This window comes from Rhinoraja longicauda, chromosome 12 (assembly GCF_053455715.1).
Source record: "Rhinoraja longicauda isolate Sanriku21f chromosome 12, sRhiLon1.1, whole genome shotgun sequence".
Taxonomy (NCBI): domain Eukaryota; kingdom Metazoa; phylum Chordata; class Chondrichthyes; order Rajiformes; family Arhynchobatidae; genus Rhinoraja; species Rhinoraja longicauda.
Genome location: NC_135964.1, coordinates 29,757,813 through 29,781,547, shown reverse-complemented (window position 1 = coordinate 29,781,547; position 23,735 = coordinate 29,757,813). Strand labels below are relative to the sequence as shown.

Genomic DNA, 23,735 nt, shown 5'->3' with positions numbered 1-23,735 from the left:
TTATCCTTGAGATGATACTACAACTTGATTGGAGTCCACCAGTGGTAAATCAAATTGATTGGACATGATTTCGAAAGACATACACCTGTCTGTATAAGGTCCCACAGTTGACAGTGCATGTCAGAGCAAATACCACGCCATGAAGATGGAAGAATTGTCCGTAGACCTCCGAGACAGGATTGTGTCGAGACACAGATCTGGGGAAGGGTATAAAACAATTTCTGTAGCATAGTAGGTCCCGACTAGCACAATGCCCTCCGTCATTCTTAAATGGAAGAATTTGGAACCACCAGGACTTCATAGAGCTGGCCGCCCGGCCAAACTGAGCAATCGGGGGAGAAGACCAAGAACCACATGGTCACTCTGACAGAGCTCCAGAGTTCCTCTGTGAAGATGGGAGAACCTTCCAGAAGGACATCTATATCTGCAGCACTCCACCAATCAGGCCTTTATAGTAGAGTGGTCAAAAGGAAGCCACTCCTCACTAAAAGGCACACGACAGCCTTCTTGGAGTTTGCCAAAAGGCACCTAAAGGACTCTCAGACCATGAGAAACAAGATTCTCTGGTCTGATGAAACTAAGATTGAACTCTTTGGCCTGAATGCCAAACGTCATGTCTGGAGGAAACCAGGCACCGCTCATCATCTGGCCAATACCATACCTACGGTGAAGCATGGTGGTGGCAGCATCATGCTGTGGGGATGTTTTTCAACGGCTGGAACTGGGAGACTAGTCAGAATCGAGGGAAAGATGAATGGAGCAAAGTACAGAGTGATCCTTGATGAAAACCTGCCCCAGAGCGTTCTGGACCTCAGACTGGGGCGGAAGTTCACCTTCCAACAGGGCAATGACCCAAAGCACACAGCCAAGACAACGCAGGAGTGGCTTTGTGACAAGTCTGTGAATGTCCTTGAGTGGCCCAGCCAGAGCCTGGACTTGAACCCGATCGAACATCTCTGGAGGGACCTGAAAATAGCTGTGCATCGATGCTTCCCATCCAACCTGACAGAGCTTGAGAGGATCTGCAGAGAAGAATGAGAGAAATTACCCAAATACAGGTGTGCCAAGCTTGTAGCGTCATACCCAAGAAGACTTGAGGCTGTAATCGCTGCCAAAGGTGCGTCAACAAAGTACTGAGTAAAGGGTCTGAATACTTATGTAAATGTGATATTCCAGTTATTTCTTTTTAATTACTTTGTAAAAAATTCTAAACACCTGTTTTCGTTTTTTTATTATGGGGTATTGTGTGTAGATCGAATGATTAAAAAAATGAATTTAATCCATTTTAAAATAAAGCTGTAACGTAACAAAATGTGGAAAAAGCGAAGGGGTCTGAATACTTTCTGAATGCACTGTAGATAAAAGAACAACCTTCAATGGCAAATGAATATGCATTAAAAAAAATAGGTAAGGAGAACCAATTGGATGGTCCTGTCAAAGAGGTAGTACAGATACAATGGACTGAGTGGTCACCATCTGTGCTGTGGAATTCCAATTGCACAAATCTGCACAGGTTGAATCGGGCCTCCTTGTGGTTTTGCTAAATATTTCCATTCTCTTCTATTCAACAGAGGTTCACGGAGAACTCAGATGTCCAAATAGCTGTGGCTCACCCAGAAATATGATATCTTGGTGTTTGGGGGAGGAGAGAGGACAGGGGCCTGTATGGCCAAGGTCAAATATGTGATCATTGCTTTTCATGCCCATTAAATTCCAGAATTATGTATTGCCAGTGAACTTTTACACACTTGTGTACACACACGTGTGTACATACACATTCACAAACTCACATAATGTAAAAAATACATCCATCACAGATATAATTGTGATGGGTACTACCCTGTCACCAACACTCCTGTGCATCATTAATCATACAGCCACTGAATTACCCACAAACGAGCAAGCGGGTTGTTGGCCAGTGTCTAAATAAGGCGGCATAACTCCTATGAACCAGTCCTTGTCAAAGAAATGGGCTCATGCAAAATTTAACACAGAGCAGCAGAAACAACTTTTCATTAACAAACACTTCAGTAGTAATAAGTTACGGACTATTAAACAAATATAAAACTTGTTCAAGTGTTTCTCTTTCAAAAAGCATTAGGCATATATCATGCAATTCTAGAAAGAGTTCAAGCAGGCACACCATGCTGGAGAATTTACATGCATGCTACACTGCATGTGTTTCCTACTTCAGTCTAAATTAAACTCCTTGGCCATCAAGTGATATGTTCCACAGACCATATTCATAGCACAAGAAACAATGATGACAAGTCCACTCCAAAAAACGTATATGATACAAATCAATACTGCCTTCTAAAGCATAAAGGCAATTGTCTGCATTAAATCGATATGTAAAGCGAAAAAAAAAGAAGCCATTTTTGGATCTACGGCCCTCGCGGAAGGAAGTCCTGAAATATTATGCACCTGTAGTTGCCATTTTGCAGCATCCTTGTATCCAGAAGGGTTACGCAAGTTTACCAATGCATATTAGGACTTGTCATGTTAACAATCTAAAATGGCTGTGGAGGGTTAATTGCATTGGCACACAACCCTCAAAATAATTCACAACAGTTTAAGGTTAGAAAAGAACGCACTAATTGAAGCAAACACCTGAACATTGCACCCCGTGACAGCTGCGAGGTCACAAATCCTGCTGAGCGTAAAGGCAACAGAATGTCGTACAACTGTGGGACTTGTAAACAAAGTCCAAACAGCACTCCCCTATTTTCTGAAATAGCACCGGAACAACTACACTTCTGGCATGGAAATGGTTTTGCCAAGATCCTTAATTCCCTGAAGAATTCGCTTCATGTGGCCCACTTTCGTTATCCCCAGATCCTGAAAAATATTAAAGGATAAATAAACTCATTAGCATCGTTAACTCTTTGTTAAAATTTATATTTTCTCAGCAACCCACAACACACTCATGCCAGCTAACTGGTTGATCAGAGTAAAAGATCAGTACCATGGACAGCAAGGACAACTTTGGACTGACGAGTGGTATCTAAATGCCTTATCTTTGTGGAATTCTTCAATGGAGTTCACATTCCACATGTAATCAGATACTTTCCAAGGAGACCACATAATGCTGGGCTTGGAATCTTTAATTTGCATGTTTATGATAAACTTATCAGTACGTGAAGAAATGATTACCATTACCAACATCAGAACATTGAGAGACTAAAGGGTTGAATATATTTCTACATCCACTTTCACATTCAAAATATAAATACTGTTGTGATGTATGAAACGCAGCAGAGAATATGTGCACAGCAAGTTCCCACAAGCAGTAAATCACTACAGACCAGGTAAATCTATTTCAGGCAGTGATGGCTGAGGTAAATATTGTACACAGGCAATTGAAAGAAGTGCTATCCTCTAAACAATGTGCCCTCATATATTCACCCGAAGGCCAGGCGAGGTTTTGGTTGAATAGATATTACCTCCAACAGTATAACACCCTCATTGCTGCACTTACAGATTTCTGTGTTTAAATGGTTGGAGTGCAATTCAAACCCAATCCTTTTTGATTCAATCATCAGAATTACATGAATGAGTAACACAATCTAAAATGGCCACTGAGTGTTACTTGCATTGGCACAAAGTCTGCAGTAAAACTCGAAGATAGTTTAAGATTAGACAATAAATATTTTTACAAAAGGAAAATGTGATTATCGAAATTCTATAATTTGGATCTGGCCGAGCAGAAAATTTGCAATACTATTGTGCTGTAAGCAGAAACTCAACACTGTATAGGGAGGTAGAAGCAAGGAACTGCAGATGCCGGTTTACACAAAATGACACAAAGTGCTGGTGTAATTCAGCGGGTCAGGCAGCATCTGTGGGGAGCATTGACAGGTGATGTTTTGGGTTGGGACCCTTCAGACCCTTCCTCACTCCAAGCATTAAAGGAACAATTTAAACTGGTGTGATTCAGTGTTTTGTTGCCAGTGAAGTAGCAGAGATGCCAGTTTCAGTTATGTTTAATCATTGGCTTAGGTTCTTGTGGAGATGAATAATAAAGTTTTAATGGCAGTTTTGAAAGAAAGCAGGGAGATCGTCCAGTGCCCCGATTAACATTCCCTTGCTAAAATCAAATTAACCCGAATGTTATTTGCAGGATCTCATTTTGCACAGAATGGTTGCTGCAGTTCCCAGATAACATATGTGAGGTACTGCAGAATATTCATTCTTTCTTAGAGGCAAGGAAGGAACCTTGCTGGTGCTGGCCATGGTACCGTTTGCTCTGTTACTCAGATTGTTTTACCCTCACCCCTTAACTCAAAAACATTTTTGCATTGTAAGTAAAACTAAAAAAAAAATTTAAATCCAGTATCCAAATATCTAAAATATAAATAAAAAATGCTGGAAATCCACATTCACTGCACCAGCATACTTACTTACCTGACTGAACTTGATTTCACACTTATTAACTTTTTCTTCAACTCCAAACATTTTCTCCAAGTCATAGGTGTAGCTATGGGAAATCGCAGAGGACCGATCTACAGCTGTCTTTGTGGGATGTATGAAACAGTCATTGCTTCATTTCTGCATGGGCCCAGTCCCTCATTATTGCAGCCAATTTCCATCCCTCTCACCTTCGCCTTTTCCTACTCTTTCCTTCCTTGCCGAATCTGACTCCATCTCAGGTTGGCAACAAACATCCATTACAAGCCCACAGACTCCACAGTTATCTTAAATATTCTTCCTACCCTGCTTCCTGTAAGGACTTTCCTAATTCCTCTGTTCTGTCCTATTTGGTTCAACAACAAGACTTCCTGCATTTTTGCCTCACAGATGGTTACCTGAACTGTGGCTTCCCCTCCATCATAGTTCACAGAGCTCTTGATTACATCTCGCCCCTTTGCTCTTACTTCCTCTCCTCCAGCATGGACAAAGCAGGGACAGAATTCCACTGGTTTTCATCTTCCATCCCACCAAACTGCACCTTCAAAGCATCATCCCTCATGACTTCTGTCATATTCAACAAGATTCCCCAAGAAGGAGCATCTTCCCCCACCTCCCCAACCAACCAAAAGTCTGTTCTTCCAGGTCCACCATTACTTTTATTTCTTGTATCATTTTACCTAGCAACCATAGGAGATGTAAGTCCTATGCCTTTACATCTCCCCTTCCCACAATCCATAGGCCCTTCCAGATAAAGCAGTGATTTACTTGAACTTCTTCCAATCCAGTGCACTGTATTCGGTGGTGACAACGTTGCCTCCACTGCACTGAAGAAACCAAATGCAGATTGGATGATCTCTTTGCAAGACACCCATGTGCAGTCCTCCAAAATGACCCTGAGCTTTGTGTTGCTTGCCCCTTTAGCTCCCCATCCCACTTGCACTTTGACTTCTATCCGTGACTTCTTGCACTGTTATAATGAGCCCCAACACAAGCTTACGGAACAGCACCTCACCTATCTGAGCATACTGGACTCAATATTGACTTTGGCATCAGCTAACGCGCTTTCTCTGTCAGTCTCCAAACTGAATAGTTCATCTGTAATATTGGCTCAGCTTTTCTCTCTGCATTAACACGGTCTGACTTGCTCTACATTTTACAACTTTTATGTTGCCTTGTTTGTACTCACACTCTCTAAATTCCCTCACTGCACAGCTTTTATATCCCTTGTTCAAATTTTGGCTGCCTACCCCACAAAAGTTCTGTCCTCACCCTTTCAGAGATATTCCCTTTGTCCTATTCACCCCTTCCCTGCAACGTTGACATATTTTCTCTCTTTTTCAGTTCTCGCGAAAGATCCTCAACCTGAAACATTAACTTTGTTTGGCTTTTTCACAGTTGCTGAGTGTTGAATGTTTCCAATATTTTCTGGATTTTATTGCTTTGTAACTAGCTGGTAGTGCAACCCAATAGAAGGACAGCAAGAGCCAGAGCACTTGTATCTGTATTCTTAACTAAGTATAGAAACAAGAAACTGCAGATGCTGGTTGATCCATTAAAGGACACAAAGTGTTGGAGTAATTCAGCAGGTCAGACAGCATCTCTAGACAACATGATAGGTGATCTTTCGGATCCAGACCCAACCTCAGACTCTGGAAGAAGTTTGAAGAAGGATCGAAACCCAAAACATCACCGATTCATGTTCTTCAGAGATGCTGCCTCACTTGCTGAGTTACTCCAGCACTTTACATCCTTAACTAATGAAGTTTAAAGATGAAATGAACAAGACATGCATACCTATAAAGGGAAATATGGTGATTTAGAGCAAAATCAGAAAAAGAGAGGAAAAGAGATAATGTTTAAAAGGAATAAAAGTAGGAAAGACGTAAAATTGGACATCTTCAATACATCAACGATTCACTGCCAAAGAAATCAGACCTCACTTTTTTAATTGTTTTCTTTCTGGGTGACAGATTGATTTGACATCACTGACAATTATTACTGTGCAAGCTGTTAATAAGAAAAATTAACCTTCTCTGCCAAATTAATTAGTCAATTAAGGTAGAAATGAAACCTACAGGGAGAATGAGGGCAAGATGTTGTTTTTGTTATGTGAACAGTGCATGCTATCTGTCAACATATAATTCATGTAATGTCTCTTCCTCTCTACAAATTGCTAAGTAATTGCTAAGCAATTTGGGTACTCATTATAGCATGCACAACACACCCATTTCCTACAACTTCCAGATCAATTGGACATCCAATTTAATGTTCTTTACCTGTTGGAATAGACCCAAAACGGACACACTGTATAAGTCTACCTAAGGCTGGGTTGGGGAGCAAAATGTATAAAAAGGTTGTGAAATCAAAATGTATAAAAATGCCTTTTAATAAAATCTGACAATGTGTACTTTAACCACATGTGATTTTTTCTATTACAAATCTCAATTTGTGGTGTACAGAGGGTCTTTGTCCCAAACATTATGGAAGGCACTGTAGATAGATTCTTGATTAGTACAGGTGTCATGGGTCATGAGTCATGGGGAGAAGGCAGGAGAATGGGGTTAAGAGGGACAGATAGATCAGCCTTGATGGAATGGTCCTGATGGGCCGAATGGCCTAATTCTCCTCCTTATCACTTATGAAGTAGAGGATTTAGTATCCTAGTTATAAACATGCAAGACAAGAATGTAGGGACATAGAACAAGTGAAACCAAGACCATTTAATCAAAGAGATTAATTCCACATAGGTTCATACACAATGTCAAAGAAAAGTTTGAGAGACATAGTGACAATACAGCCCCAGGGAAGACTATGCTACTCTGCTGAAGACTGGGTGAATTTGCCTTGCAGATGACTTATTAGAGAAGTTGATCTCTGATCACTCAGGAAAGTAACACAAAGAGAGCCACGAGAATGTAACTGCAAAGCAGCACTTGTCCCATGGAACCATGTACATTATTGGGCCAAGCAAGAGATCACTTTGACTCCTGACAATGGTATTATCTGTCTGGGCAGGACGTCTGGAGAGGGAAAAAAAGGCAAAATGGACAGAAAAACTGAATTATTTAGAGAAAATTTGTTGGAATATACTGAATGCAGACAGGAACTCTTCCCTTGAAAACACTGCTGAACCTATGATCAAATTAATTTTTCACTTCCAGAGGTAAACTTTAATTACTAAATTAGCATGAGATTTTGCATTACTCCTGACTAAATATAATCACACCCTTGGCTGCTACCCAAACTGATTAGCAGTGTATTGTGGAGCATCAAAAATACCATTTGCAACTTAATATGATGAATTATGTGGGAAGAACTGTGAACCTGATAATAATGGACCCCTTTCAGTGATTTACTTACCAGCCTCTTCCCGTAGTTTCTCTCGCCATCATCCTTGACAGGGCAACCCTCAACACCCATCTCACTCACATCCATTAAACACCCAATCACCTCCCTTACCCCCCAAATCCTTAATATCTAATAAACACCCAGTACCCCGTACATCTCCGACCACCAACAACCAAAGACTGACATACAACAGCTAAATACCAATCCCTTGACTCCACCTGTGACCTAACTAATCACATTCATATGTCTATTCCACCCCACACCAATCATGATCACATCCCCAGCCTCCCACCCCCTGCAATCCCCCTCCTGGCACCCAGCCCTGATCACAGTCCCCTCTTCAGTTCCCTGGATGATCGCAAACTCTTTGCTTCCTTATTTTTGTCATCTATGTGTAATGGTAAAATATTGTGCTGAGCTCAATCTGCACCAGTCTTCAGATTCCGCACACTTTCTGTCCAACTATCACTTTCGATGCCAACATTTTCTTCCGTGCCTTCCAACACCCAGGTTCTCCGCTTCTCACATCATGACTTTGTTCGCCTCTCTAGATTCAGGCCATTTAGATTATGTTTCTAAAATCTTGCTGCATGTTGGTAGTGCAGTGTCTCCAGTGTGTAAGTGCAGATTCCCATGCTGGTTTTCGAATATCACTGTCAGCTTATCTAACTTTATAAAGCAAATAAAGGAATGATCTGATAGGGAATTAAAGGTGATTAAAGCATTCGATAGAGTCAATGGAGGGAAATGTTTTCTTTTTGTGATGGAATTCACACACAAGAGAATATTGTGCTAAGATAATTTCTAAGCCATTAGGAATTTTATCAAGAATCAAGAAACACTTATTCACACAAAGAAATCTGGAACTCTTTTGCAAAAGCAATAAAGGATGCATTCATCAAACATTTCTAAGTCTGGCTTTATATATTTTTGCATTAACAACTGAAGATCTAAAGACACATCATGAAGTTAAGATACAGATCAACCATGAACTTTATGATGGAGCTTTATAGGACTTTGGTTCGTGTTGCAACTTTATAGGACATAGAAACATAGAAAATAGGTGCAGGAGGCCATTCAGCCCTTCGAGCCAGCACCGCCATTCATTGTGATCATGGCTGATCGCCCCCAATCAATACCCCGTGCCTGCCTTCTCCCCATATCCCTTGATTCCACTAGCCATTAGAGCTCTATCTAACTCTTTTGGTTAGGCCACTTTTGCAGCATTGCGTGCAGTTCTGGTCGCCCCATTACAGGAAGGGTGGAGGCCTTGTAAAGTTTAAAGGAGATGTGTGCGGCAGGTTTTTACACAGAGGGTGGTGAGAGCCTGGAACATGCTGCCAGGGCTGGGGTTGAAGCAGAGACTTTAGTGGCATTTAAAAGGCTTTTGGATAGGGATATGAATGCGCAGGGAATGGAGGAAATATGGATTAGGTGCAGCAACACGGGTTTAATCTGGTGCTGTACGTATGGATTCACATTCTCCCTGTGGGATTATTCTGGGTGCTCTGGTTTCTTCCTATATCCCAAACTCATTGGAATGTGGGAGAAACTGCAATGTGCCCCAAGTATGGAGGTGAGTGGTAGATTCTGGGGAGAACTGATAGGAACATAGGAAGAATAGGCTACAAGGAAAATTATTGAAGGAATGGGATTACTCTGTTAGCTGTCATAGTCTTGAAAGGCCATATGGACCAATTTTATGCTGTGAGGAAAATATTAAATATACAAAGGATATATGGGAGTTGCAAGGAATACACTGTGGACTACCAGAATCATACATGCTTCTGAGGGTGCAATTACAAGAAGTGATTATTATGAAGGAATAGGTTTATATTCTGTGGAATTGAAAAGGTTGAAGGGGTATTTGAATGACATTTTTGTTAAGAGGAAATGGGAGGAACTATTTCTACAGGTCCCCCCACCCCCCTCCACTCCCTCCCTAACCACCAACCTGCTAAAGCAGTTTCTCTACAAATTCTCCAAGAGGCAGATATCGGAATAACTGGGAAACAAGTGGCAGCTATTTGGAACTACCTTCCATGAATCATGTGGATTGGAGGGTAGCTAATGTTATCCCACTTTTCAAGAAAGGAGCGAGAGAGAAAACGGAATTATAGACCAGTTAACCTGACATCGGTGGTGGGGAAGATGCTGGAGTCAATTATTAAAGAGGTAATAACGGCGCATTTGGAGAGCGGTAAAAGGATTGGTCCAAGTCAGCATGGATTTATGAAGGGGAAATCCTGCTTGACTAATCTTCTGGAATTTTTTGAGGATGTGACAAGTAAAATGGATGAAGGAGAGCCAGTGGATGTAGTGTATCTAGACTTTCAGAAAGCCTTTGATAAGGTACCACATGGGAGGTTGGTGAGCAAAATTAGAGCATTGTATCAAAATTAGAGAATTGTATCAGTCTAGGTAGGGTATTGACATGGATAGAGAATTGGTTGGCAGACAGGAAGCAAAGAGTAGGAATAAACGTGTCCTTTTCAGAATGGCAGGCAGTGGAGAGTGGAGTGCCGCAAGGCTCGGTGCTGGGGCCGCAACTATTTACAATATATATGAATGATTTGGATGATGGAATTAGAAGTAACATGAGCAAGTTTGCGGATGACACAAAGCTGGGTGGCAGTGTGAACTGCGAAGAGGATTTTAGGAGGTTGCAGGGTGACTTGGACAGGTTGAGTGAGTGGGCAGATGCATGGCAGATGCAGTATAATGTAGATAAGTATGAGGTTATCCACTTTGGTGCCAAAAATAAGGAGGCAGATTATTATCTAAATGGTGTCAGATTAGGTAAAGGGGAAGTGCAGCGAGACCTTGGCGTCCTTGTACACCAGTCACTGAAAGTAGGCGTGCAGGCACAGCAGGAAGTGAAGAAACCTAATGGCATGTTGGCTTTCATAATGAGAGGATTTGAGTACAGCAGCAAAGAAGTCCTTTTGCAGTTGGTCTTGGTGAGACCACATCTGGAGTATTATGTGCAGTTTTGGTCTCCTAATTTGAGGAAGGACATCCTTGCTATTGAGGCAGTGCAGCGTAGGTTAATGCCTGGGATGGAGGGACTGTTTATATGAGGAAAGATTGGAAAGACTAGGCTTGTATTGTAGCTTGGAGTTCAGAAGGATGAGAGGGGATCTTATAGAGACGTATAAAATCATAAAAGGACTAGACAAGCTAGATGCAGGAAAAATGTTCCCAATGTTGGGGAAGTCCAGAACCAGGGGACATAGTCTAAGAGTAAAGGGGAGGCCATTTAAAACTGAGGTGAGAAGAAACTTTTTCACCCAGAGAGTTGTGAATTGGTGGAATTCTCTGCCACAGAAGGCAGTGGAGGCAAATTCACTGGATGAGTTTAAAAGGGGGTTAGATAGAGCTCTGGGGGATAGTGGAATCAAGGGATATGGGGAGAAGGTAGGCACAGGTTACTGATTGTAGATGATCAGCCATAATCACAATGAATGACGGTGCTGGCTCGAACGGCCAAATGGCCTCCTCCTGCACCTATTTTCTATGTTTCTATAACTAAAGCCAGGTCAACTGTCGAGTTTAAATCTGAAATTAATAATTTTTTGTTAGGCATTAAAAGATAGGGAGTTAGGTCACAGAGCAATTATTATCTTGCTGAATAATGGAACATGTTCGAGAAGACAAATAGCCTATTTTCAGTGTTACATACAATGCCTGATCATCACAAACTGAATTACTCACCCATCAATCTTTATGTCCACCTTTTTTACCCACTTTGCTCTAACCATTAAGATCGTTCATTCAGTACTCTCTGCCTTGCTAGGTTTCTTTCTGTTTTCATGGAAGTCCCTCAGAATCCTACTTTTTACATTCACCCTCATTTGTGCTTTTGAGATATCTTCCATTCCCCAAGCAGCAATATTTATATGCTCACTGAAACAAAGACAGGAAGTGCTCTAAATGCTCAGAAAGTCAGGCAGCAGCAGTGGAGAGAGAAATCAATAATTTCAGGTAAATGAAATTGATGATGACAGATGAAATATTCATTGACCTGAAACTTTAACTCTGTTTCTGTCACCACAGAAGGTGCCTGATCTGCTGAGTGTTTTCTGCATTTTCTGTCCTTATTTCACATTTACAGCATCTGTATTTTCTGGTCATAAATGGAATTACCTATTGTTATCACAGATTTCAGCTGAGACACACTGTTCTTACATCTCATGCTTTCTTTAACAAAAAAAGAGAGCTGTTGGAGGACCTTAGTGGTTCTGTCAGCATCTATGGAGGGAAATGGATTGTCAATGTTTCAGATCAAACACAGGATCTGAAACATCAACTGAGGATCCTCCACAGTTACTGCCTGACATAGCTCACTGAAAGTGGTGACACAGCTAGACAGGGTGGTGAAGAAGATGTTTGGCACACTCGCCTTCATCAGTTAGGGGACTGAGTACAAGAGTTGGAATTTGTTGCAGCTGTACAAGACTTTGGTAAGATTACACTTGAAGAGGATTGTATGCAGTTCTGGTCGCCTAGCAATAGAATAGATGTCATTAAGCTGAAAAGGGCGCAGAAAAGATTTAAAAGGATGTTACTGGGACTGGGCATATAGAGGTATAAGGAAAGACTGGATAGGTTGGGATTGTTTTTCGTGGAATGTCGGAAGCTGATGAGTGAGTTTATAGAAGGGTCTCGGCCCGAAACGTCACCCATTCCTTCTCTCCTGAGATGCTGCCTGACCTGCTGAGTTACTCCAGCATTTTGTGAGTGAGTTTATAGAGGTATATATAATGAGGGGCATAGATTAGGTGAATGTCATAGTCTTTTTCCAGGGTACAGTAGTGTAAAACTAAAAGCATTTGTTTAAAGTGAGAGGGGAAAGATTTAAAGAGGACCTGCGGGGCAACTTTTCATACAGAAGGTGGTGGGTATGTGGATCGAGCTGCTAGAGGAAGTCAAGAGGCAGGTACAATTACGACATTTAAAGACATATGGACAAGCACATGAAAGGAAAGGTTGAGTGGGAGATGGACCAAACACAGTCAAATGAGACAAGCTCAGGTAGGCATCTTGGTCATCATGGACAAATTAGGCTGAAGGGCCTGTTTCCATGCTGTATAACTCTTAAAATCAGAGGTAGTTTGAGATGATAACAAGAAACACACATCCACAAATCATCGGTGGAAATCTGGAATTACGCTTTCCAAAAAGTTGTTGAGGATGGGAGAGTGTCATTTGAAAACCTCAAAACTGAGATATCTAATACATAAGAGTATGAAGGTTTCCAGAACTGAGGCAGAGTTGAGATATGGATCAACTGTGACCAAACTGTATGGTGCAGCAGACCAAAGGGGCTGAATGGACTACTGCTTGCCTCATGTTTCTGTTATTTGTCCTTACTCCTGGAATTAGTGAATTTTTGTGATTTGAGCATAAAATTAGCTTCACGTTTTTGTTTGGCATCAAAAGAAAAGTGTTGCAGGTCTCACTAACAGTTTGTGAAAGTCACGTATGTCACAATGAGAGTATGAGAATCTTCTGAGGTTCACAAAATGGCGTGAATGGGGACACTAACATTGTCACTTTCAGCCCAGCATTCCCTACTGATGAGTTACAGGTTTTCTCAGCATTTAACCCAGCAGGTAGGATGTTTGCAGGCATGTCCCAAGAGATATGTCGCGAGAAACATTTCCAGAAACAAGTGGATGTTGCTCCTGAATGCATGAGGGATAGGGTGGAACAGTCATCCAAAGGACACTAGCTGGTAAAGAACAGTGCCCACAGGAGGAATGTTCCTTGGGAAAGGGAGTCTTGGAGATCCTTGTGGACACAGCCAGGCGTTCCCGTTGGGATGCTGTAATGACATGCGAAGAGTCTGAATACCTGAACTTCGGGAAAGCTGGAATGCAGACAAATGCACGAGTCCACACCACCTGCTCCTGTGGGCTGGAGGGAAAGTTGAAGAACTTGGTTTTAGTTTAAGAGTTTGGGTGACCTGCCTAAAGCAGTGAGGAGCAACAAACTGTCAGATGTGGCAAAGGTCCACAGGAGAAGTTTGAAATGATCCTGAGCTTATTGAGAATACTGGGATCCTCACCTCCATGGGAAGGCACAGGTTGTATTTTAGCCCTCAAGGGACCTCAGATCTCAAGATAAAAACGAAATACTATTTGAGTGCTGACTCTTTAAAAAGTAAGCAAAATCTGGCTGTTCTGAGCACTTTCTGTTTCAGGCAAGGCTACATGAAAAACTACATGGCACCACTTGTCATTTGGGAGACCTTTATACCTGGAGAGAATATGACACAGGTTATACCACAGAATACACAGAAAAGGAAGATGGGCCCCGAAGCCACGAATGTGCACAGAATTTCTCTAACCCATGATCAACAGAACAACAACAGTTTTGGAGGAGCTGTGTGAATGAATTGCTGGTGCCTGCTCTCCGTTTCATCAAGAAATATATAGAGACATTGCATAAGGTGAAACATTCACAAGGAATGTGCTATGAATAAGATAACACTACAATGAATATCAGGAGAACAAGGCAATGGCATTTTCTGTTCCTTCAGGTCTTTAAAATTTACACAGAGGGTTGATAGTTTGTAGAGATCTTTCCACTTTTGGTGAATGTTAATATAGGGGTCATATGTGGAATATAATCACGAACAAATCCAGTGAGAAGTTCAGGAGACACTATCAGTGAATGGCAGGTGGAATTTGCTATTGCAAGTATAGATCTAGGTTGGAATTAGATGAAGGGAGATTGGAAGACTTGTTTGGAGGATGCCATTGCACAGTTGGAACACAGGCTTCTTGATGTAAATTCAATTGAACTTTCCACAAATTGATTTAAAAGGATTAATTAATATCTTTGGCTTCTATGGTGTACATTAAAGTTTTTGCCAATAATCTGAATCTAGATTATGAAGCGCTGTCTAATGTCATTGTGGGAAATAGCTCAACTCATTCTATCCTGATGGATTTGTCCAGGAACCGTACCAGCGACTCCTGAGCATTCAGCCAGACCCAGCAAGTGAAGTGGACACAGTCAAGGGATGAGAGACTACAAAACAAAAGGAGAGTGAGAGGTAGGAAAAGTACATACAACAGGTAAAACACATTTATTTTTCTTCTATACTCTGATCAAAGGAAGATCGCCACAGGACATTTTGTTCATCTCTTCCACATATAATGTGGAGTAGAAAGAAAAGTACTTTCAGGTATGATGTATAAAATGCCCTGTGAAGAGACGTGTTCAGCTGCTTAACATGCAAATATCAAAAAATAGTGACAATCAGTTTTGCTGAAATAATTATTTTCATCAGATGACTAAATACAGCAAGCCAAGCCAAGCACAGCAGAGAATAGAAAAGGATGAATTGCAGGGGGTGGGGCAGGGGTCAGGGGAACGAAGGGGTGATGGAGATGGAGGAAATTGCACAAATGCAAGGGAAAAATTAGCACAATGGTCTTTAAAGGAAGTACCTTCAGATCACGCCTTTCCAGATGCAATAGCTCAGAACCTCGGATGTCATGACGGATGAAGCGTTCTTTGTATTCTCCCAAGCTGAGCAGCTCCAGCCAAGAAGCAACTTCATCTGTGCCCCATTTCTGAACTACCAAAGTCAAGAGCAAAAGCCCCTTAATTCCTCCATGCTTCATAAGCAAAGGTTAAGCAAGAGTGGGAAAGAGCAGAGGAGCTAGCAGTGCTGGCAAAGAGGGTGAGGACAATAACAGTTACATTCATCTACCCCATCACTAGGTCCCGCTTTCATGCAAACGATTGTTATTGTGTTTATCCTTTAAGCACGAGACATCCTTGGACTTCTGAAGACACATATCTGACAAGGTCATGTCTGTGAAGCTGTAATCTGCAGCTGAATCCAGTAGTTTATCAAAATATGAAAGCCAGCCCCATTGGACAGGCCCAATAAGACAAAGTGTACAAATAATTTGTGAGGCAAATCCTTTGTGAATTCTCAGCAGATCTTCTCAGAATTGGCACAATATTGAGGTTAGAACTCAGAACCTTAACCTGTGCTCTTGCTTAGTGTGGCTTTGCATTAGGAATCATTTGTCTCTTATTATGAAATTCTGGAATGTATGTTAGTTTTAGGGGTGATCTGAAATAGCATTGGAACTGTGATGTAGCAAGTGTATGAGTGTATTTCACCCCCTGAAATGCAAGCTTGTAATTCTTTCCCATTTAAAGGATCACGGATCATAAATAACATAAATATCTTAAGACATATTTTCAAAAATAGACAAAGGAGATGCTAAATGACATATGGACCTATGTCAGCAAGATTTCATGATCAGAACATGTAATTCCACAGATCTGACAGACAGGTCACAGGCCGAAGTGTTTGCAGGAAATTCAGATCTTTGAAACTTGTGAATCATTCATGATGTGTCTCTGGAAAGGCAGGAAGAAATAATAAAAGCAGGCCAACATCTTGGTTACTGATACTCTTAACATGAAAATGCTGTCGAAGTTAGTGGAGAAAAACTTGAACATCACTTTGGATCTGAGTCAGACACTGTTGAGATTCAGTACAGTGAAGGACAAAACCAGCAAGGAATGAGGAAACAGACGATTGAAGGATTAATCTTGAAAGATTAAGATTGTGTAGGTGGGATCAAGAAGATATAGTTTAAGTTAGTGAAGAAGACCTAAGATATCCAATTTTAATTTCAGTAAGACAATTTAAATTTTTTCGCACAATGATTGACTGTGAGGATAAAAGAGGATTTGGGTATTTAATTCTTCATGAATCACTATAAACTAGTGTGCAGGAACCAAAAATTTTCCCTCTTCAGTTTTTCTCCCAGCTCATTTCATATACCCACCACGCTCTGTGTGAAAACATTGTTCCTCAGCCTTTTAACTATTTCCCCTCTCACCTTAAATCTATGCCCTCTAGTTTTAACACTGTCCCGGTTGAGTCTTCACACAAAAAGGATAAATTTAAATGGTACAATTACACCCCTTGAGTTGGCTCTCTATTATTAATAAGGACCATGAAATTTTGAGATAATACGTGGCCAGTAACATCTACGGCACGCCAGACAGAGGCTCTAACCATCTCCAGCAAGAGGGAGCTAAACAACATCCCTTTGACATTCATTGACATTACAAATGCAGGATTCACTACCGTCCATCACCATCTGTGAATTAACCAGCTTAAGTAGATCACATTAATACACATACACATAATTAATCACATAAATACTGTGACCATCAGGTCAGGTCAGAGGCTTGGTGTCCTACGGCAAGTGACTCACATTCCATTTTTCCACAGCCTTTTCCACTATTCACAAGGTGAAAGTCAGGCTTGTGATGGGCTCAATAGTGTTTTATTTACCACATATGCAACTGCACAGTGAAATTATTTTTGCATATATTACACATGCGGACGCTGTCACCTTTGGTGCCATTATCTGAAGTCCAAAGTCAGGTCAGCCTGCCTTGTGTCCCGGGTGCACCTCCTGCAGTTGGCCTTGAAGGCGCTGGAGGCATTACCCCAGTTCACCCTCGTACTGGCCCACACTCCTCACATCTGAAGTCTCAAGCTCCCTCCTGGTCTCGCCGACTGACGAGCTTTCGGGTGAGTTCCAGGTTCCGCTGTCTGACCAGCTCTCAAGCGGGCCCCGACGACCCTCATGCGGGCTCCCGATCCTGCCGAGCGACGAGCCTTTAGGGCAGGCCGCTGGCCGCGCAATCCAACGAGACCAGGCGGGTTCTCAGTCTCGCTGACTGATGAGCCTTTGGGCGGGTTCTCAGTCTCGCTGACTGATGAGCCTTCGGGCGGATTCCCGGTTCCACTGTCCAACGAGCCTTCAGGCGAGCTCCCATCAACCACCGAGCCTTCGGACAGGTTCCTGGTCCCGTTGACTGTTGAGTCTTCGGGCGAGGTACCATCGACCGACGACCCTTCCAGGCAGGCACCGTGGCACCTCGGGAAGGACTCCGCCATGAGACAATGTACATGCTCCGTACAGACAGCACCCATAGTCAGGATCGAACCCTGGTTTCTGGTGCTGTAAGGCAGCAACCCTACCACTGCGCTGCCCCTAACATCTCTTCCGCCTTCTCAGCCATTGGTGTGCTCCACCTGCTGATCAACCACCATCCTCTGCCTGTTTCACTCTTGAGGTCTTTTTGCCAATTTCTGCAGATGTACCATTGAAAGCATCCTATCCAGCTGCATGAATTTTGTATGGCAAGTGCTTTGCCCAAGTGCAAGAAATTGTAGAGTTGTGTGCACAGCCCAGTCCATTTATGCATACCAACCTTACCCCTAGTGTATACTTTACACTGGGAAAGGAGCCAACGAATCAGGGATCACTCGCACCCCAGTCATTCGCTCATCTCCCCTTTCCCATCAGGCAGAAGATACAAACGCTAGAACTCCAGATAGAACACCACTGTGGAGAAAGCATTTCCAATGCACGAATATAATGGGTTAACAAGTCAATTTATTACCACCTTATTACCAGATTATGGAACATCTCCTGAGCTGTGACATGCTGCATGACACATGCACTGTAAAGGACCTTGCAGAGGCCAATGACATGGCACTAAAATTTGCTCGCTATTGGCAAACTGTTGTGTGATGACACAATTTTTTTTTTTTAAACACCTTCCTACGGGCAGAATTCTCAAAGAATGTCCAAAGAGCCAGAGACAGAAACATGCGCACATGTCATTCTATATATAACCAATGTAGTATATCGGGATCACAATCTACTTGAAAATCCAAAGGAAGAAGGAACATTGGGCAAAGGGTTGCCACGGGAAGGTCTCCCAGGAATAACAATCCAAACGGGAAACTGTTTGATAGGTGGGGAAAGTTCTTGAATGTAACTATATTAAAAACATTTGAATGGTATCTCCGTGTTTCCAAATGATATGTATTAACTTAGCAGTCAATATAAGACTCCAGTGTGAGAATTTTTACCTTTTTCTACACTATTGTTCATTATGTTTAAAGTAGATGTACTGTAGTATCAGCCTATTAGCTACAAAAAAACATCTTAAGCGGGTTGCAGGTTGCTACTGGCTTCAGAGACTGCATCTTGTAAGACTGTTGTATCATGTACGTGCTGAGTTGAGGAAGACCAACTGCCAGGAATAAAGATTGCGTTTACTGGGAGACACAAGACTGCAGATGCTGTAATGTTGAGCAAGCTGCTGGTGTAACTCAGCAGATCAGGCAGCATCAATGGAGGGAAATGGACAGGTGACATTTCAGACCAATTTGAAGGTTTCTGACCAGAAACATTGTCATTCCATTTCCCACCACAGATGCTGCCAGACGATGAAGGGTAAAGAATAGACAGAGCCACGGTGTGATTTCACACAGTGAAATTGAGTTGGTGAAATTTGCAGGATATATATGCCTGGTGGACCAGACTGAAATTGTGGTTCTAACTCATAGGAAGCAGGTCGGAGATCATGTCAAGACCAAAATTATCTAGGAGCAAGAATAGCTCTTCATGTGATTTTTCAAATCCCTCCAACACAGTATATAAAATCAGGACATTGCTTCATGGATCTTGGCAAACTGTTGATCAGATGCCTCGTGTGCTTTTTTGCTGAAGCTGGAAGCTATCAGATTACATGGCCAAATCCTGCATTGTCCATGTCCAACTCCCTGTAAAGATATTGGATATTACCTCTCGCAAGATTGTAAACTGCCTCCCAATATCTTCAATACAACTTCATAAGTAGCATGAATTATGAACTACTTAAGGATACCCACCCTGCAAGTATTTTTAAAAGCTAAATGGCACTTGTCACAATGTCATGGCAGGCATTTTTGGACTCCATTCACCTTCCACAATAACAGACTATCCAATGGAACATATTAGTGGCATCTTAAGAGTGGGTGCAGGCAGCACGTTTCCTCTGGCTGAGGTGCTAGAACCAATGGCCACAGTCTCAAATTAAGGAACAGGTCATTTAGAACCGTGGTTAGGAAAAATTTCTTCATGCTGAGAGTGGTACATCCGTGGAGTGCTCTTATCCCCAATGCTTGGTCATTGAGTTCATTCCAAATAGACCTGGATAGTGAGTGAATCAAGAGATATGGGGATAGTGCTGAAAAATGATGCTGAGGTGGATGATTAGCCAAGATCTTGAAGAATGACAAAATAGTTTCAAACGGCTAAATGGCCTCTTCCTCCTCCTAAAATATTTCTTACTTTATTGATAGGAATTAGGAGCAGGAGGAGACCATTTGAAAATGGAGGTGAGGGCAATCCCCAAACCATTGGGGTCAAACCAGATTATCAGTGCTCCAGTTAGTGACTCCCAGGGTGCAGGTATGGGGATCCGAGTGACTTAATTAAGTTTACCAACTTATGGAAATCTATATTAAAAAGTGAAAATCAAAAAAACCTGCAGATGGTCTAAAAACCTAAAAGAAAAATAGAAAATGCTGGAAATAATCATCAGGTCAGGCTGCAGCAGTGGGAAGAGAAAGTTAATATTTCAGTTTGATGACCTTTGTTAGAATTGGGAAGGAGACAAAAGAAGCTTGTTAAGTTGTCCTCCCTGCAACCCACATGTTAACTGCTTCTCTTTGCACGGATGCAGATGGACCTGTCAAGTATTTCCAGCAATTTCTGTTTTTCTTTTTGATTCCCAGTTTATGGTTTTCATTGAAATGGACTTAACTGCAATATCAGTAACTAAGCCATACACAAGGCAAGGTAACCAGAAGTTTTCTTGGCAGTTAGATTTCACATTCAGGCTTTATAGAAGATAAAGTTTGAAACATCTTCCTGTTGTATTCTCATGATCTAAGGATCACATGCTGGTTACTGCAAAGCTGCTGTTGGTCTCTGGACTCATTGGTCATTCCAGTGGGGTGTAAAATCATGTGTGGTACATTGTCCATTGGGCTGGGTTCAGGAGGCAGGTCACACTGTCTGCTGGGAAAGCTGACCACTGAATGAACACTGTTGTACATTTTTCCATTTCAGCCCTGAAATACCTGTACATTTTGATAACCAATAAAAGTTCCAATGACAGTAGAGCCTGTGATTAGAAAACACTTTCTACTGTTGAAGTGACAAACATAATCAATAGACAAGATATGCAATGCCTTACCTGGCTGAGGGGCTGCCTTATGCCTTTGGGTTTTTTCTTTCTTAAACTTTGGCACAATTCGGAACATAGCACTTCGACTGTTTCTTTTGGCAAATTCTAATGAATGGTCCTGTTAAAAATTAGATCACAAGCTAGATTTCTTATAATTTGAATGCTTCATGACATGTGAAGTATTTACATTCCAGCTTGTCAACACTAGATGGCAGAGCATTTCTCCTGTGACTTGTTTTCATTCAAAACACTATGTGCTGGAGTAACTCCGTGGGTTAGGCAGCATCTGCGAAGGGAATGGACACATGAACTTTTGGATCAGGTCCCTTCTTCAGGGATTCCAGCATCTGCAGTTTCTTTTGTCTTCAAACTGTTTTCACTGTTGCCAACAGATCACAGAATGGTTATATTACAAGAGGAGACACAAGAGATGGCTGATGCTGGAATCTTGAGAGAAAACAAACTGCTCGAGGAACTCAGCACATTAGGCAGCATCTTTTTGAGGGAACGCTCGGGTGATGTTTTGGGTTGGGACCCTTCTTCAGACATTACAGAAGGAAGCCCTATGTTTTATAAAAGTTGATAGTGACTGGATTCATTTCTCCGAATTAAATCCAGCGAAGGATTTTGATCTGAAAGGTCACCCATTCCTTCTCTCCAGAGATGCTGCCTGTCCCACTGAGTTACTCCAGCATTTTGTGTCTGTGCCGTTTCTTGTTGGGTCAGAAATCAGGCAAGAAGGTTCTCCTGGACATACTTCAAGAACTCCTCGCCTTTGCTGTTTATTTGTTGTTGCTATCCCAGTCTGCCTTCAGCCATCCTACGTTCACTACTTTATGACTTCTGCACATCTCTGCAATTTCCCTGCAAATTTGCATTTCAATAACAATAGACAATAGACAATAGGTGCAGAAGTAGGCCATTCGTCCCTTTGAGCCAGCATTCCATTCTCTCCAGACATAACCTTCTCTCCAGACAGTAGCCAAAGAATAGATCAAGTTGTATAAATTGCAACTCTACTAATTCTACACAGATGGATTGCCTCCTTAATCTGTCCACAATATTTTCTTTTTCCAGAAATGCAATATTTTCCTGAATCAAATCTACCATTCCCATAGTGGATGGATGTCATTGTACTCGGTTGACCTATATTATGTTGGCATAGACTAATCGTGTCATGAGTAGCTTTTGCTCCCTCCAATTTAACATGACTAGAAAAAGGCTTCATAGTGCAGCACTGATGCATGCAGAACTCCCACGTTTACTTCTAATCAACCAGGACAGGACAGTGGCATTGTTAGTAGAGCCGTTGTCCCACAGCACCAGAGACATGGGTTTAATCTTGACTTCTGTCAATGGCTATGTGAAGTTTGCATGTTCTTGCTATGAATGTGGTTAAGTTTATTGTCACATCCCAAAGAGTGTGGGTTGATAGATTAATTGGCTGCTGTAAATTGTCATTAGTGTGCAGGAGGGTGGTAGAATCTGGGGAGAATTGAAGAGGGGCGAAGAAAAAATATGAGATTAATATAAGGTTAGTGCAAATGAATGATTGATGGACAGTAAAGACTCAGTGGGCTGAAAAGTCTGTTTTTGTTCTGTATAACCGTGACTCTCTTTCTAATCAGGCAGGTTTTAACAATAGGGTAGAACGTACATTAATTTTGGTACTGCCATGTAGACTTCACAGTTACTTACTGACTTGGAAAAAAACAAGACCAATTTTCCTCTGTGATGTGCCACATCCCAAGGGAAAAGCATAGAGTAAAATGGATACTATATCTAATCTCTTGCTCCTTTGTACTGCCCTGGGATTCTGAGAGTGGAGACGAGCAATGAAACCTGGCAAAGTCCACAGCAAATAGACATGGAAAACGCTTCCTTGGTGTTAGGGATTGAAGCAACTGTCCCCACTGTACCATTTTTCCTTGTAGAGACTCCTGGATAAGTCACCATTTGGAAGTTTGCCCATTGAGAGGACATTAAACCTTCCACTTGGTACCTCTCAGACTGAGGAACATGCACAGGCTGGGTACCATCTACTGAGCCACAGAGGGTTCTTTTTTTCTCTTGAGTGCAGTGTGAAGGGGTTGCATTTCAGGTATTTCACAGTATTTACTGTGCCAACAATCTCACAGGGAATGTGGCCCTGACAATTCCTAGAGCAGCAACAGCCTATCTCCTCACCTTGCTTCCTGATGCAAATCTGCATCATCTGGGCAATTTGAAACTGACCCATGGGGTATCCATCAATTCAGGTGGAGGGTGGCAGAGGCAGCAAAGATGAATTAGCACTGAGTTGTTAGCTCTGCCCCACGTTTGCTCGACTTGTTTAAAAGAATATCTCAGATTGATACACTTTTCACCATTCCTCATTTCATTCCTCATGCATTCTCTCAAAAGACAGCTTGTTCGATAAGCAACCCAACATTAATACCAAAATGATAGCTAGCACTTGGATATATAGGACCAACCATTAAAATTCCTGCCTGAAACCTGCCTGTTGCCTTCTTCTAAGTCTCTCCTTACTGCTTTGAATGGAGCAAGAATCAAACTACTTGAGGAACTCAGCAAGGCAGTGAAAATCTACGAAGGGAAGAGAACAGATACCGTTTCAAGTCGCGATCCTTCTCCTCTCTGCTTTGAATGAAGTTTTTGGACCAACGAAGAGTGCCTTAGGATTGGAGAGATTTGGGTTCAAGGAGTTTAGGCTAACGGAGCAAGTGCCTGACCGAGGTGCATTTGATGCTAATGTTGAAACACGAGCAGGGCACTGCAATAACTGGGAAGATCATCAAGTGTCTGGAATTGGCTAAGTATAGAAGTCTGATTTTTGAGGGCTAAAGTTCTGCTAATGTTGTATAATCACACAGATTATACATTAGCAACACATT

At 41.9% G+C, this 23,735-nt stretch overlaps 1 protein-coding gene across 5 annotated transcripts in view; it reads right to left on the bottom strand.

The window, feature by feature from the left end:
• Positions 1-1,302: 1,302 nt before the first annotated feature.
• dgkh (diacylglycerol kinase, eta) overlaps positions 1,303-23,735 on the bottom strand; it is a 250,084-nt gene continuing 227,651 nt past the window's right edge. For all 5 annotated transcript variants that reach the window (XM_078409363.1, XM_078409364.1, XM_078409365.1 and 2 more), the window contains 3 exons: positions 20,851-20,959; positions 15,219-15,349; positions 1,303-2,838 (listed from right to left, as the gene is read on the bottom strand). In XM_078409363.1, the coding sequence (XP_078265489.1) occupies positions 2,749-2,838; positions 15,219-15,349; positions 20,851-20,959 (330 nt within the window). In that variant the 3' untranslated portion in view covers positions 1,303-2,748. The remainder of the gene's footprint in view (positions 2,839-15,218; positions 15,350-20,850; positions 20,960-23,735) is intronic.